At 44.0% G+C, this 16,817-nt stretch overlaps 1 protein-coding gene across 2 annotated transcripts; it reads right to left on the bottom strand.

Moving 5' to 3' along the window:
- Positions 1-569: 569 nt before the first annotated feature.
- Positions 570-16,712, bottom strand: OTOL1 (otolin 1). 2 transcript variants are annotated; one of them, XM_081007252.1, is made up of 5 exons: positions 16,661-16,712; positions 6,989-7,366; positions 5,118-5,207; positions 4,096-4,167; positions 570-1,976 (listed from the first exon to the last, which is right to left on the bottom strand). In XM_081007252.1, the coding sequence occupies exons 2-5, from the start codon at positions 7,353-7,355 to the stop codon at positions 1,078-1,080; spliced, it is 1,428 nt and encodes a 475-aa protein (XP_080863378.1). In that variant the 5' UTR covers positions 7,356-7,366; positions 16,661-16,712; the 3' UTR covers positions 570-1,077. The 2 variants fall into 2 exon arrangements, with proteins under 2 accessions (XP_080863378.1, XP_080863379.1); XM_081007253.1 differs by having other exon boundaries at positions 6,989-7,363; positions 16,661-16,709.
- Between the last annotated feature and the right edge of the window lie 105 nt (positions 16,713-16,817).

The following is a 16,817-nucleotide window of genomic DNA, read 5'->3' on the forward strand; positions in this document are numbered from 1 at the left end:
CTTTCTCACCACTTGATTACCACAATTTGTGTCCCATTTTGTTTCACATCTATATATTATGCAGAAGAAACACTTGCAATCAAACAGTCATATTACTTTATTATAGAACACTCCAAGGAATGCAATTTACTTAAGTACAAAAGCAAGTTGATGAGCGAATAGACTTATTTTAATACATTGATTATATGATACAATTTCTACATCAAACTTTCATTGCACTTGATGATATTGGATTGATAAACAAACTTTCTTAAAACGATTAATGTGACTGGAAGAAATGAGCACAAGATATTTTTAGCTATTCAATGCAGATACCTTTAGGTAAAATCCTGCAAGCCTTTTTCAGATTCTACAATAGCCATGCCCACTCCATGGAAGGTCATGACTGCAGAAGGAATGCAGAGCTTGACCATGTCTGAATTAATCTAAAACTAAGTTGAGATCACAGAATAATTTTAATTAGCTAAAAATTAAAACATGAACTCCTTTTGGAGGTTTTATCCAGCACCACCTCCCACAGCCTGGTGTTTTCTGGATATTGTTAGACCACAACTCCTATTGTCCCTGACTGTTGGGTATGCCCAAACTTTTTTCAAAGAGGGCCAGATTTGATGAAGTGAACATGCATGAGGGCCAACCAAAGTTGTTGAGCTTTCTTTAGGATTGAAGTTGCTGAGCTTTTTTTTAGGATTTTACCCCAGGACATATACTGCAATGGGGGCCAGATTGAATCAACCGGCGGGCCAGATTAGGCCCCTGAAACAGACTTTGGACTTGCCTGGCTTAAGGGAACTGTAGGCCAAAACATCTGGAGAACATCAGGGAAACTAGCTGAACCAGACCACTGCCAAAAATAAAACCTTTATTACATTTTATTATGCAACAATGAAAATTTACTCTGAAATAGATTCTACGTGCTTTAGTGCAATACAATTAATAAACATGCCTTTTAAAAGAAATATTATAAATATATGGATTGCGGACTATGATATGGATTATAAAATATGCTTCTTTAAAATAAACAAGAGAGAAAGGGGAAAAAATTATTGGTGATGCATTCAAATCCAGACGCCATACTTATAGTAAGGTGTCAAGCATTTCATCAGGATATAAGAGGAAACCAGAAAATATGCTGTCGTCTTCAGCACTAACATAAACCCCGTTCCAGTCTCGCGTGACCTCCAGCCAAACTTGATCCCCTATGTTTAATTTCAGAATGGTTAGGAAGGAAGCCTGGTCTATCTCTTGCCCATACAAGGTCTCCCGAGACCTGACCATCTTCCTGTTTTGGCACACAATGCTGATGCGGGCAGGCCGCCCTCGGATGGTCATGTGGTAGGAGAAGACATAAGCCCCAGCGATGGTGCAATTAAATTTCCCCGTCGAGGGATTGTAATCTTCCTGGTCATTGTACAGAATCTTGTCAAACTTAATAGGCATGTTGGGAGGTGGGAAAGGCTTGGACAGGCCAACGCTGAAAGCTGATCTGGGGGGGCTTAAGATCTCGCCCTTTGACCCCTTGGGACCTTTTGCTCCTTTCTTCCCAGGGGGTCCCCTGATTCCTTTGAAGCCAGTCGCTCCTTTCACCCCAGGGGGTCCCATTATCCCAATTGGCCCTGGGTCACCTTTGTCGCCCCTAAAACCTTGGTCTCCTTTTTCTCCCTTCTGCCCATCCATCCCATGGATCCCCTCGACCCCCATGTCTCCTTTGACACCTTTGTCTCCTTTGGGCCCAATCTCCCCCCGTTCTCCCCTATCACCCTTATCGCCAGGATCTCCACAGTAGCCCTTTTCCCCAAGCTCCCCCTTTTCTCCCTTCTCCCCATTTTCCCCATCGATCCCTGGCAATCCCAGCTCCCCTTTGTCTCCCTTCTCTCCTTTGGTGCCGTTCTCACACGTTTCACCCTTGTTGCCCTTTTGCCCCTTGGCGCCCGGCAGGCCATAGTTTCCTTTGTCTCCTTTGAATCCCATTTCACCTAGAAATAGTAAAGACACAAATATAGGGTCATGGGGTCAAGTAAACCATAAGGGACATTGCAGCCTAGTTCATGAATTAACCCACAAGCTAATTTCTTGCAGGCCTCCTCCCTGCTCAGCACAGCTGGTTAGCCTAAATAAATGCTGAGGAGCAATCCCAATGCAAAAATTCTTTGAATAGCAAGGGCCCGTAGCTCAGTGGCAAAGCATCTGATTTGCATGCAGGAGGTCCCAGATTTAATCCCTGGCGTCTCCAGGTAGGCCTGGAAATGTCCTCTATCTATTACCACTGGCGAGCCACTGTCACTCACTGTGGACAATAGTGAGCTAGAAGAAGAAGAGGAGTTTGGATTTGATATCCCGCTTTATCACTACCCGAAGGAGTCTCAAAGCGGCTAACATTCTCCTTTTCCTTCCTCCCCCACAACAAACACTCTGTGAGGTGAGTGGCGCTGAGAGACTTCAGAGAAGCGTGAGTAGCCCAAGGTCACCCAGCAGCTGCATGTGGAGGAGCGGAGACGCGAACCCGGTTCCCCAGATTACGAGTCCACTGCTCTTAACCACTACACCACACTGGCTAGATGGACCAATCGTCTGACTTGGTATATGGCAGCTTTCCAACACTTATCAGCAGCTTTCCAACACTTATTAGCAGGTTGGTGAGGGAGAGGAACGTGTGGTGAGATTGGGTCTGAGAACATCTGAGGACCACTATAGTTCTCAGCTGTTCCAAGGAGAAGTCGGCTCGCAGCGCCCCCTCCAAATACCTCACACATCTCCCAGAACATGATGCAGGGCTTCACCGGTGTGTGATTACCTGGTTTCCCTGGCCCCTCCTTCACAAAACAGGATACTATTCTTTGCAAAGGTCCATTAGACATAGAACTGTACATGTGAAGCAGGGGCACCAACTTGCCCCCCCCCCCCACACACAGACATACACGCATTGGGGGGGCGGTGTCACATGACATGTCCCACCCCCACCTGGTGCACCAACACTCTCCCGTTAGCAGCAGGGGATGGCAGCCCCCTCAATATTGGGGGGGCTCAGCCCTCTGCCCACAAATATTGAGGGGGCCGAAGCCCCTTTCACCATACCCCCTATGGTTGGTGCCCCTGATGTGAAGTCATGGGGATCCAAGAGCCCCTCCACCGGGGAAGGAACTTTGTGATGATGTAATTGTATTGACTAGAAGGGTTGTGTAGCCTGGTGTGATTAAAAGGAAAAAGGAAAAAAACTTGAAGAGGAGCACAGGACTACAAGTAATGGCAATTTGAGGATGTCATTCCCAACCAGGTGCCATAGCAAAATGGTAGCAACCCATCTACTGGTGTTTCGTTTAAATACCTGGAAGGTTTCAAGGGTGAAGTTAGCATAATTTGACACGAAGGAGGCATGGAGGGAGGGCTGTTGGTTGCTTCTCTAGCAAAATGATCCAGTATGTGTTGGGAGTAAACAGCGACACTTGCAATTCACTACCTGAATTGGGGGGGGGGGCTGAAAGGCAACCTGTTCTTACTCCTCGTTGATTCCTTCTCTTCTAGTAACTGCTTGTTGGTGAAGAAGACCACTTCCTTTCAGATTTTTCTTCCTTCCTGCTTCTTCTCCAAGTTCTAGCCAGTTACAGTATGAGCTACTGCCTCCATTTTGGCCACATGTAAAGCCAGAATGGTTTTGTTTGCCATGTCTTTATTTCTGTTTCTTTTATTTTTTCAGTCAGCATTCTTATTAGATTATTTCTTTCTACACATGTACAAACATACTTTACCAAACTATAACAGTATGATATATATATATATATATATATATTCAACTCCTGTAACTTTGTATCCTACTCCATCTCCCATCTGCCCACTTTTCACATGGCTTTGTGATTTTCTGGGCCTCTTTTCCCTTGTCACCAGGCCTCACTCATTCATCCACCTCCCACCCCAGAACTCGGCACTGATCCACTACAAGCAGTATACAATCTGTGCTTTGCATTGACATGTGACAGCTGGGCATATGGTGACAACTTGTGGCCAATGGAAGAGATTGGGTTCAACGAGAGTGTAAAATTCTTATGCCTTATGAACAGCCCCATCTCCCTAACTCTCATCAAATTTAATGTGGCATACCTTGTTCTCCTGTCTTGCCTGGAAATCCAGGGATTCCATTTGCTCCTTGGGCTCCATGTTCTCCTTTATCTCCTGTGACATTTTTACAATAGAATGCTCTGTTATTGGTGTTCTTTGCGATGTCCCTACATGTCAAATGACTTATACATCACATTTCATCTCTTGCCTTTCACTTAAAATGAGGGCACATCTCGTTCCAAACAAACATATAGTAAGTCCGAATAAACATTTTAGGTTACATTCCATGAATTCAATTGTCCGTCGGGTAATTGTGACCTGTGAAAGAAGGTTTCCTGATACAAAGATGGTCAGACTAATAGAATAAATTCTGCTGGAATCATAGAATTGTAGAGTTTGATCCAAGTTCATATGGTCCAACCCCCTGAAATGCAGGAATCACAGGTAGTCCAATCCCTGACAGTTGGACATCCAACCTTGGTTGGTTGGTTGTTTGGTTGGTTGGTTTGTTGGTTAATTGCTTGGCTGGCTGGCCTCATCTGACTCAAGCACACCCACCGCCTCCTCCTCCTCCTCAGTAGGCTGCCTCAGCCTCATCTAAAGATCTGGGGGCAAGGCGCCCACGAAACTGCTGCTACTGCCAGCAACAGCAGCAGGGTGCGCAACGAAGAGTATTCCCTGCCTCTTGAGAGAGGCACAGGCTGAGGAAGAGGGTGTGCTATTTTTTTTCTACTTCTGAAATTTTGCACCCCAATAGTTTTGCACCCAAGGCACCTGACACTTTGGACCCCTTCCCCCCCATGCTACGCCAGTGTCTGTGATTGTAAGTTGTTTTAGACTTTTCTTAACATTGAGGGTTGTAACCCAGTCTGGAACCTGAGGGTGAAGGGCAAGATGATGCTGATGATGCTAACCCTATTGGAGGTCAGAAGCTGAAAAAAGAGGTTCAAGCCTGAAAATGTGAAAGAAGTTGTGGTTTCCTTCATTTTGCGCTCCAACGACATTACTGTGCAAAACTAATCCCCATTCATTTCTCAAACAGTTCACTTCATCAGTGTCCATACCTTTGTCTCCTTTGAATCCTCGCGCACCTTGTAGTCCAGGACTTCCTGGTAGACCCTGAAGTCCTTTTTCTCCCGCCTCTCCTTTCAGACCTATTTACAGAGTGGACATTTGAAATATCTGCTGCAAGCGAAACAAAAAGTCTTGTAGCATCTTGAGGGCTAACCACTTCAATATCTCATGAGACTTATGCCGTGACAGATTGCTGTTGGTCTTGAAAGCTTCACAAGATGTTGTGCTGCTTTTGCTGCAACAGAGCAACAGGCCTGTCCCCCTGGAAGCAAGTTGCATGACCACACAAGTTTGCCAACAAGGCATTGATATATTGTCCTTTACACTGCATCTAGTTTCACAGACACTAAATAAGAATGAAGATCACTCAGTGATGTTGTTGTTATCAAACTAGCAGACTTTTGAAATCCTAAAAGAGATGTATATGTCATTAGCCATGGAAGATAAATACAGGAATGCTCAAGTTACAGAAGGGCCTGAAGAAGGGGCCTTTTGTGGTAGTCACCTTAGTTACTTAGGTACTGTTTTAGGGAGACAACTTAACTCTGCTGCATCTTTAGCCCTGCCACACACAGCAACCAGGGTGAAAGGGAGGGCAAGCAGATCACTGCACTGGCATGGAGCTGGTGCAGTGATCAGGCCTGGATCAAGCCTCCTGCCATCATGTGATGGCAGCCAGACTGGTTCAGGATCCAATAGATCCCAAGTTGGCTCAACACCCGCCTCCATTGCCCAGAATGCCCACATGCAGTGGACAAAAGGAGTAGCTGTGTCATGGACTGGCCAGATACAGAGGAATGGTGGAAGGGACCAGCTAGGGAATCCCCAGGGAAAAAAGGCTCAGAGCCCAGGGATTGGCGGTGTTCAGAAGGAGAAGAGGGAGAGTACTGGGAGGAGGAGGTGTTGGCTGCTGAAGAGCTAACAGGGTTCAGTGAGCGGGAAGAGCCTTTGGCAGAGAGAAGTCCAGAAGCAGAAGCAGGAGAGGAAGGAGGCCAAGAGGCAAAGATGAGTCAGGTTGGTGAAGAAGCCAGGGTATCTCCCCCTCCTGCTGCGACAAGCTCTCCTCCTCTCTCTGATTGCTTGGGAAAACCTGGGAGAGGAGGAGACTTAGGCAGCTGTGGGAAGGCAAGGACTTTCAGTCTCCACAACTACCTCATAGGGAAGGCAAGGACTTTCAGTCTCCACAACTACCTCATAGGGGCAAGATCAACTGAGAAGAGTTGCTGTACCCATTAGACCTGGTATTCCTGAGTGGACCTTGCTTCTTCTAATAAAGAGTTAACTTCACTTATTCCATGTGATTTATTGCTGGCTGGCTGGCTGGCTGCTGACACTCTGCTCCAGTGACCCTGCATCAGCCTGCAGGTGGCCAATGGAGGACAGCAGAGCTGGAACGAAGGGCAACTCTTCCCAATCCAAACCACCACCCCAAAGCGGATTTGGACTGCTCTCCCAGAAAGTTACAGGGGTGACTTGGTTAAAATTGAGGAGCAGGGCTTAAGGATTTCAGCAAGCTGCTCTTTTTTACTCACCAGCCCCCAAATAATTTAAGAACTGTTTCAGCAGCAGTATACTTCCACCAGATGCTTGAGACAAACAGATTCTGTGTTGCCTTTTTAAAAATCTATATTTTCATATATTCTAGCTTTACCTTGATCATGGCACCGCATCTCTCTTCCCCAGGGCTTGACATGATTATTAAAATGTTTGCACCTATTTATCTCCCTCCCTCCCTCCTCTCTCTCTCTCTCTCTCTCTCACACACACACACACACACACACATCCTGCTTATTTCAGTCTGGAAATATGAATGACAAAAGGCCATCGTAAATCACTCAGTTGTGCATTTGCCTTCCCATACCTGGCAATCCTCGCTCTCCAGGTTCCCCTTTCTCCCCTGGGGTGGCAGCACAGCAATCACAGCAGTTAAAGAAGAAGTCGGATGAGTCGAGGGTGAAGTTTTCAAAAGGGAAGAGAGTAGTGGCTGTTCGGAAGGCGTAGTTTGGAGTGGAGAGCTCCAAGGTGGAGTCGCTTGTCTCTGCTGGTTCAGTGAAATGGTTGTCTTCCGTGGGTGAAGCATCAGATGCACCAAGGCCATCACCGTCTTCCATGCCAGCCACTTTTATCTTTGTGAACTTGGGCGATGGAGTACTTTTGCCCTCTGTGCTCAGTTTAGCAACAGTGATTACCACTGCCAAGACGGCACACCACCAGTGCATGCTCCACATTTCTGCAGCTGCTGGAAAAGATTGATGCAACAGTCACACCTTCAGAGTATTCCTACTATTTCTACCACGACTAATAAAAAAAATACATATATATATTACCTACCCTTCACCAGCAGGTCCCAGGGAGGGTTACAACAATTCAAAATTAAACGCAGTTACAACAGATTACAGTCGTAGGAGTAGGATGGGTCCTGGAAAGACATGTCTCAGGTGCCAAAGGCTTGTGTCTTCAGCATCTGATGAAAGCTGCATAGCAAAGAAGCCAGGAGCGTCTTTCCAAGAAGGCAATTCAACAATTTAGGGGCTATCACAGATAATGCCCTCTCCTTGGCCACCGCCACCCCCATTTCTGAGGAAGATAGAAGCACCAAGAAGAGGAAAGTTCTGCTGACCTTAACATCTAGTAGGATCCAGAGGGATTTGAGCGACACAGTCTCAAATATTTGGGGGGGCCTAAGTCATTTAGATCTTCAAACGCTAATGTGTTTTACTGAAATAGCAAGGGCTTCTAACTTGTATTTTGCTGAAATAGCAAGCTAGTGCACAGTTAACGTTGCCTCTAGGTTCGCCACCTTGCACCAAAAGATAGCAAGGCCTGACTCTTAAAGCACTGTAGGTCTATCTCAACTAATTAAACATTTCTTTACCCTATATGCTTCCTTATGCATAGCCTTTCTTTATCTCTAATAACATTGGCCCACACCAAAGCAGCTGCCTGGGGACCATTAAAAAAAAATTTTTCACACTCCACTCAGTTACCCAGTCCCTGCTCTTTCCTACACAAGATAAGAAAACTCTTCCAAGAACTAATTAATCGCATGAGTACAAACTATCAAATACGCAGGACTGTTGGCTTCAGGAGCGGTGCCGGTTTCAGCATTATTTTCATTACAGAGCCCCAATTATGTTCTCCATAATAACTACGTCCTTTTATCAAAACAGCCCAATCTCTGTGGTCAGTTGTATCTCTTAGGTCAGGGCTTGGCCAGCTGTCCATATTTTTTCCCCTTTGACCTATAAATAAGATGGGCAGAACAATCCAAAACTCCAGCTTCTGCTGGACTGGAGGGAATTGGATTGCGTACAAGTGTCCCCTCTGCCCAGCTCTGGTATCTGAGCCTGCCTTCCCCTGGCCACGGCCAATGGAGTGAAGCAAGTGTTACTTTCCTTGTGAGGAGCTTCCCCTTCCACCCTCCAAATGTAAGGGTGAATAGAGAGGTAGGTGTGTCATGGTGAGATTCCCCACTTGTGATAGTCAGAAGGCCCTGGAACGATGTATTACTGAGGGAGAGAGGAGGAGGGGCTGAACCAGCCTTGCATCTATAGGATCCTGAGTTGGTCTGATTGCTCTTGCAAGGCACCATTGGGTCCGATCACTGTGCCAGTCTGAAAAGGATCACTTGTGTGCATATAATGGTAGGTGCATAGGCTCCCCACATAGTCAGAAGTCACATGAAGTTCACAATTACACAGAAAGCCTTCCGTAGGGAGGGGGAGGAATTCAGATCCCAGTTAAAGACAAATCGATCAAGCTGAACTGAAACTGAAACTGAAACGCAGCCATCTGTCGACACCTGCAAATTCTGCAATGCAGTTCTCCAACCAGTGTTTACAAAGGTTCGTGTAGAAATGTGGTGAACTTAATTTGAAATTGGGAAAATGAGAAATAGGGGGAAGTGAAAATGACAGATCCTTCCATCTCTAGTATTTAGTTAGACATTTTCTTCTGAGACAGTCTAAAGGGGAAGGCAATAATTTCAGAACAGCTAGAACACACTATAGAATCTGGAGAGCACCAGTGTAGAGAAGACTGGGCTAGCATCTTGTTTTTCTAATGAAAACTGAGAGTTCAGGAAAGGATCCTGGAATTTCCCTGAGTGGGGCAGGCCCCCACTTCCTTCCCTGTAGTGATGGCATTGGCTGCGGCTAAAGCCAATCATGGTTTCCTCATAAGTGGCATGTATTTTTGGAAATGCGCTTGCATCTCGGGCTTTCTATTTTTAGGTGTACACTTGAAGCATGTGAAGCATACACCTACAAAATGTAACATAAAGTGGCTCTCCAGTGCATGCTCAACAGGGAGAAACAGTCGATTCCATCTCCCTGGCTTTTTTCCAGCCGGAACTCTCCAGAATGGTGTTCCAGCACCTCTCAACTGGGCACCGGAGTCATGGGGAGAGAACTGACCAGGATCAGCAAAGCCCTACTGCACCTCTGGCTCACAAGGAGATCCTCTCCAGATCCCAAAGGGAACATCCTCTACACTCTCCAGAGAAGGTCTCTTCACAAGCTGGACGTGCAGCTCAGCTTTGCCGAAGCTCGTCAACCCCCCAACTTATAGCTGGTGCATGGGGAAACCGTGTCTTAGCTGATCAAGCCCCCATGCTGCTCCGGTTCACAGGAGCTAAATAGGCAGGCGGGGGGCTTGTTAAGTTCCTCAGCTGAGGCACAGAAACCTCTCTCCATGCCTCAGCAGAGCAGCCTCAACAAGCCTCAAAGATCGTCTTTGGGGTGGGTCTTCTGAGGAAGGTGTGTTCTGGCACCTTTTTTTTTCTCTAGGAAAAAGAAAAGGCACTGATTATACTTGTTTGGTATAAGTACTTCTTTGTCCTATTCAAATAGCTACATTTTTAGCTATTCTCCTTTTAAAAAACTGTGTGAAGAAGCCTTTAATGCCTGCTATATATTGCATGATTCATTTATACCAATAACCAGTGAATTCCATTCATATGTTTAAGGCAGGGGGCCTTCTTGGTAGTGGCACCCGCTCTGTTGAACGCCCTCCCATCAGAAGTCAAGAAAATAAACAACTACTGTATCTGACTTTTAGAGGACATCTGAAGGCAACCCTGTTTAGGGAAGTTTTTAATGTTTGATGTTTATCGTGTTTTTAATATTCTGTTGGGAGCTGACCAGACTGGCTGGGTATAAATAATATATTATTATTACTACTACTACTACTACTACTTACTACTACTATTATTATCCTGAGGGGGGAGAGAAGTATCACATGGAGGAGGAGAGGGGAGTCGTGTTTGGAGAAAAAGCACTCATCTTTCCGGTGAGGAAACTTTGACAATTGCCCACGGGTATGATTTCAGTGCTCACTGAAAGGACAGATTGTGAAGCTGAGGCTCCAATACTTTGGCCACCTCATGAGAAGAGAAGACTCCCTGGAAAAGACCCTGATGTTGGGAAAGATGGAGGGCACAAGGAGAAGGGGACGACAGAGGATGAGATGGTTGGATAGTGTTCTCGAAGATACCAGCATGAGTTTGACCAAACTGCGGGAGGCAGTGGAAGACAGGAGTGCCTGGCGTGCTCTGGTCCATGGGGTCACGAAGAGTCGGACACGACTAAACAACTAAACAACAACATCAATATGATTTCAGAAAAACCCTTAAAAACATGAGACTGCAAACTCACTATGTGAGGAGATTAGTGCCTTGGGCTGCATTTTCTTGACATTCCCCTAACTGTTTAATTTCTGCATTACGTTTGCGCTTTCGCGTGACAAAAAAAAAAAGCCACTTCCAGAAATACAGCAAAATATAGCACGTGTTTAGCACTCGTTTCCGGGGCGGGGGGGAGTGGAGTTTGCAAATAACATGGAAATGAGAGATAACTTTGTGTTGTGCTGCAGTATCCCTAGTGAACCAGCCTCCACTGGGTGGGTGGAGCCTAGATGTGTGATCCCACTCCACAGTCCACACACAGGCTGCAACCTTCTCCGTGGTACTCCAGAATCTGTCACCTGAGAATTCCTCAGGTCTTTGGATCCCTTGCAACAACAGACCACCTTGTTGTGCTGTTTTACATCCAGTCTGCAGCTGTGGAAATTTCAAATCGAAAGAAGATCGAGCATGAGATCCCATTCTTGCAGCAAAACACACCCGCTGATACAACATTGACTACTCCAACGTTCTTTTAATATTTCAGGAAGACAGTTGCCTTTGTTAGAAGTCTGTCAGTTCAGAATTCCAGACTTTTTACAAGAGGACAGAAAGAACATGACCAGTATCCAGCTCAATTAACTTTTCTCCACTGCGACATTACTAATACCAACTTTAATAAAACTTGAAAAAAAACATCTGGTGCATAAGGTTGAGTGAGCAAGAACATTCTGAGCAGCCGAAGAACATTCAGAGTAGCTCATTCAGAGGACGGCACAGCTGAATCCCTATCAGAGATAATTCCATAATGATGATCAAGTCAAGCATAATTACACACGTTGAAAGGTTTTAATAGGAAGGAATAAATGGAAGCAAAATTAGGCACTTTTTACTCAGTGCATTAGGAAGGTGCAGTCATCTTTGGACCATATCTGATTCTCCATTTTCATAAAATTTCACATAAATTACTTATTATGGACATCTTTGGTTCAGGAAGGGTGGTGAGAAGCCTAAAAAAGAACTCAGCACATTGTTTCACAGATTTCCTATCTATAAAAAAATATAGTGGTACCTCAGATTAAGTACTTAATTCATTCTGGAGGTCTGTTCTTAACCTGGAACTGTTCTTAACCTGAAGCACTACTTTAGCTAATGGGGCCTCCCGCTACCACCGGAGCACGATTTCTGTACTCATCCTGAAGCAAAGTTCTTAACCTGAGGTAATATTTCTGGGTTAGTGGAGTCTGTAACCTGAAGCGTACGTAACCCGAGGTACCACTGTATACTTTTTTCAGGGAGTGCTGCTCCCTTCATTTCAAAAACATGCAATGCACAATATGTGGTTTCATACAGTCCATTCAAATATAAGATGGTACATTATGAGGAGGCAGCCCCAATAGCCATGCAGGGGGGGGATGTGTGCAGTGTCATGTGTGTCCATCTCCCCCCCCCCCATGAGCTGTAATTCACACACACCCACGGATTTGGGGGGGGTGAAATTTTGTGACATAACAGAAAATGACAACCACTATTTAAACAATGACAGCTTGTTTTAAGAACAGGAGAAAATTAGTAATAGGATCCTCTTGAAAATTCAGGGCTGCTTGGTGTTATGAAAAATCTTGAATTTTGTTTTCCTTCAGTGTTTGCGAAGAAAGTTATTGAGATTCTAGAACCTGTAGATAAGGTCTCACAAGCCCAAGAAACGTGGCAGGGGGACTTTTTTTGTTGTCATGATACAAAATTCATTTGAATTTTTGAGAAACGATCTCCACACTAGTTTTTAAATTGTTAATTGTAGCATAAACTATTTTGCTTGAATTACACTTTCTGGTACCCTGTGGGTCGCCTGTATTGTAAGCATCCTTTTTTCTTATGAAGCAAAAAAAATATGTGGGTCATTTAATTCCTGGTGTTCATACTAAATTTCTGTGAACTTAACCCTTACATGGCCTGTCATGTAAGTTAACTCCCTCTCTCCATGTAGGTAATTTATTATTATTATTATTATTATTATTATTATTATTCAGGATTGGAAAAATGGGATTATAAACTATCCTGAGGTTGAGTACTCACTCCCAAGCCTAGCCTCATGTGGACCTTCCTACCAGAATTAGTGTATGTGACCGTATGTTAATACAAAGTGTAGAAATGTACTTTTTATTAACTCAATTGTACAAGTAACCAAATTCGGGGGGGGGGGGTTTAAAAGAACAAAATCAGGAGAAGATTATCTATTTCTCCTGAAGGTTCTTTCAGACCTTATCCAAATGGGATTTGCTGTCATCATGTGCGCTCAGAAGTCCGGCCTGCTTACTTCATGGAGCACCTTGTCTCCAATGTGGCGAGAGGGCTTTGTGCCAACAAGCTGATAATAAGGCACACATCTGCAAAGCCCCAGCTTCAGAGTCAGCCAAGAGCCAAACAACAAAAAGGCTGTTTTTCACGATGTTGGCAACAGGTTGAGGGAAGAAGGTTATGTGGTCACTTCCCTTTTCAGGAGAAGCCCTGGTATGTTCTGCTCCAAGCAGCTGAGGACAATCCGTCCCATTGTATGAACTCCCGTAACTCGAACAATTAGCAAGGTAATGGCCTGTGAGGTTTGCTGAAGCAGAACATCACCTCAAACGCTCAGGGAGGAAAGTTTGGAAAGGCCCATGGCTATCAAATGCTACACCCCGCAAACAGAAGAGAAGGGTGGTAACAGTGGCAATGCCGGGATTATCAAAGAAAAGAGAGAAAGCTTGGAAGCCCCTGAATAGCTGCTTCTTTCATGGGGATGGCACAGAAATGCAGTTGAGAAACATATAGAATATCTGCAAATTCAGCCCTGACCCAAGTACCAGGGAGAACCTTCTCTTTTAGGCATTGGAACCTAAATATTTTAGGACCTTCTGCTCCCCCTCCACCTTGCTCACACACTACCAAAGGGTATTTCAAATATTATACAAGAAGAAATTTTCAGACTTTTTATTAAGGAAGCAATTGTTTTGGGGTTTTTTAAAGAGCATTATGCGCTTTTTAAATATCTCCCCAAATTTGCCACTGGAGATAGCTGCCTCGTGACAGAAGTTCTGCGTTATGCCTGGACACAGGGCCATCTTTACCTGGGGGTGCAAGGGGTGCAGTACCCCTGGGCGCCGAATTCGGGGGGGTGCCAAGTGTTTACCTACTGCATACTGGTCCCTCTCAATCGGCGGCAGTGAAAAGCAATGGAGCGGAAGTCCCCGCCCACCTCAGTTGCTCTGTTACTCCGTAGCGTCAAACAAAAACAGTTTTTTCCATTGCGTCGTTGTTACAGGTAAGTGATATCCCCCCCTTAAAAAAGGTCAACAACTTTAAGTTCACCCCCCTAAAAAAGGGGGCGCTGGGCAGATCTTTGCACCCTGGTGGCACATATGCTAAAGACAGCCCTGCCTGGACAAGAAATGCCAACATGTGTCACAGCCCCAATCTTGCATGCACGGTCTCTAATCAAAGATTCTGTTTTTATCTATGTTTTATTTATTGTATAGGTCAAGCGTTTGTGTACTGCTGTACAATTTATGTTCATATGTTTCTGTTTGGCTACAACCTGTATTTTGTTGTCTTATTGATAGATCTGATCTGAATTGTTCCCAATGTCTCCATCCCTGACCTACTTCTTACTTTTATTCATTGTGCAGGAACATCTCTTGGGTGCTTCTAAGTGTGTTCAGCTTAACATATTTTGAAGCCTCCCAATGACTGGGAACTCCGTGTTGCCAATCCTGGAGAACTCCGTGTTTCTGATCCTGGAGAGATTTCTAAGCATGCTCAGCAAAACACACTTGGAAGCCGCCATCAGATCTTCCTACTCGTCATAGGAAGTGTTGGGGTGTAACAGGCTGGGTCAGCACATACAGGGTTATCAAAGAGGGGACGCCTGCACATGTTGGCACACACACACACACACACACACACACATATATATATATATATATACATACAGAGAGAGAGAGAGAGACAGACAGACAGACAGACAGACAGACACCTAGAAATGCTAGAGTATTTGCTAGTGCACTCAAGAGTTGGCTCTAGACTCTGTAAGACTAGATTCATCAAAATCAGGAGAACTTCAGTTACTCATTACCAACTTAAGTGCCATTGATTTCACTAAATATGACTAAATCAAGATCAAACCTAATGTCTTCTTCCCCTTATAATAGAACATTGACCTCCAAATTATTCATTAGTCCTTGTGGTGTCAACGAGGCCCCATTGTATAAATGTGCATGTCAGTGGCACATCTAACTATTTCATCAACTTCCTATAGACATCTGGTTGGCCACTGTGGGAACAGAATGATGGTTTATATGGGAGTTTGATCTGATCTGACAGGGCTCATCTTATGCACTTGTGTTACATTCATATCTAGTCTGCATCCACATCTTCCAGTCCAGAAAAGGAATTTACATGAATCAGCTCTTTTTTAAATTGGGCTAATTCATCAACCAGGAATATTCGTGTTTAGTCAAATATCCTATGGGATAGATAGATAAATGATAGATAGATAGATAGATAGATAGATAGATAGATAGAGGCATTTGAACAAAAACAGAGCCCATTCTATGTTTATCTGGAAGTATAACTTTGTTCCATGGGGTGCATGGCTGGGATTATTTATTTACTTAATTTTTATGTTACTTTTTTAAAATAGGGTTTACATACTGTTACATAATCATCAATAAACCTCTGAGGTTTTCCTAGAATATAAACTTTTTCATTAAAAAAGAATACTCATAAGATCAACCATAAAAAGAAGTTAACCTAAAATATATCAGAATGCAAGTTTTTATAAAACATCTGTATATGCGAATAAAGCTGCATGTTGAAATTGGAGGTATGGCAGGATTGTAGACTTCATCATCACACGTAAGTCCAATTTAATAAATGGAGCTTAAGGTACTTGCAGTTTATTTATACCACTAAGACTGCAATCCTAACCCCACTTACTCAGGAGTAAAACCCATTTAATTCATTTCAGATTTACCCCTGAGTAGCTATGCTTAGGATTGTGCCATAAGACTTACTTGGAAGTCCTACTGAGCAAAGTTACCCTGGCTGACTACTATCCCCCCTTTCTTCTTTTTCCATCACTGCCTTCACCTTGTTATCCAAGTGGGACCAGGGAAGATTCCTATTTGAAGATTCCTGCAGAGCTGCTGCCAGTCAATGCAAGCTGAGCTGGATGGACCAATATTCTGCCTCAATATAAGGCAGTTTCCTTACAGTGTCTTTGTAATATTTTCTTGATACAGGGATACCTCAGCAGGCCCTAGAGAGCTGCTGCCAGTCAGTGTAAACAACACTGGCTTAGGCGAACCAACACTCTGACATGGCATTAAACATCTTCCTGTGTTCCAAGTTCATTGATACCTGGATAGGATCTGTTCTATTTATTTTTTCATTGTATATTTATCTGGGTACCATTTAATGTAAGAAACTATCTAATCAGCTGCCTTGAAGACCCTGTATTTCATAGAAGGCCCTTCCATATAAACATTTTTTTGCCAAAATATCCAAATATATTTAGTTACACTTAATTTAAGTTCAGTATTATTCTCTCCCCCCCCCAACTCAGCTTTAATATGTATTATTATTATTAATAATATTATTATTACTACTACTACTACTCTCTAATAAAATTGGATAGTTCATGTTTTCAGAAGTTGTCTATAAAAGAAAAACCTTAAGAAAACGTTTGCTTGCTCTAGTTCTTTCTCCTTTGCTCTCAGAACCTCCATCTTGAACTTTGCTCCAGGAAAAAGTCTTGTTTCATACGTAATTGGTTTCATGAATCAAACTCTACTGACAGCGACAGTTGAAGCCCAAACGTTTGTTGTAAAAAGCCCTCCTTAAAAAGAACGAAACGTTTTGTTATTTATCTCCTACCTTATGAATATTCCTCTAATCGGGACTTCTCACCCTGCATAGTACAGCGAAGGAGCCAATCTTATTCTCTAGTAGGTTGCAATCTATTTTATTTCTTTAATTACTTTAATCATAGCCAATGAGAAGATGCGGTAGACAGGGAAGAACGGGGATTGGC

Source organism: Podarcis pityusensis, assembly GCF_964106645.2.
Source record: "Podarcis pityusensis genome assembly, chromosome: 5".
Lineage (NCBI taxonomy): Eukaryota > Metazoa > Chordata > Lepidosauria > Squamata > Lacertidae > Podarcis > Podarcis pityusensis.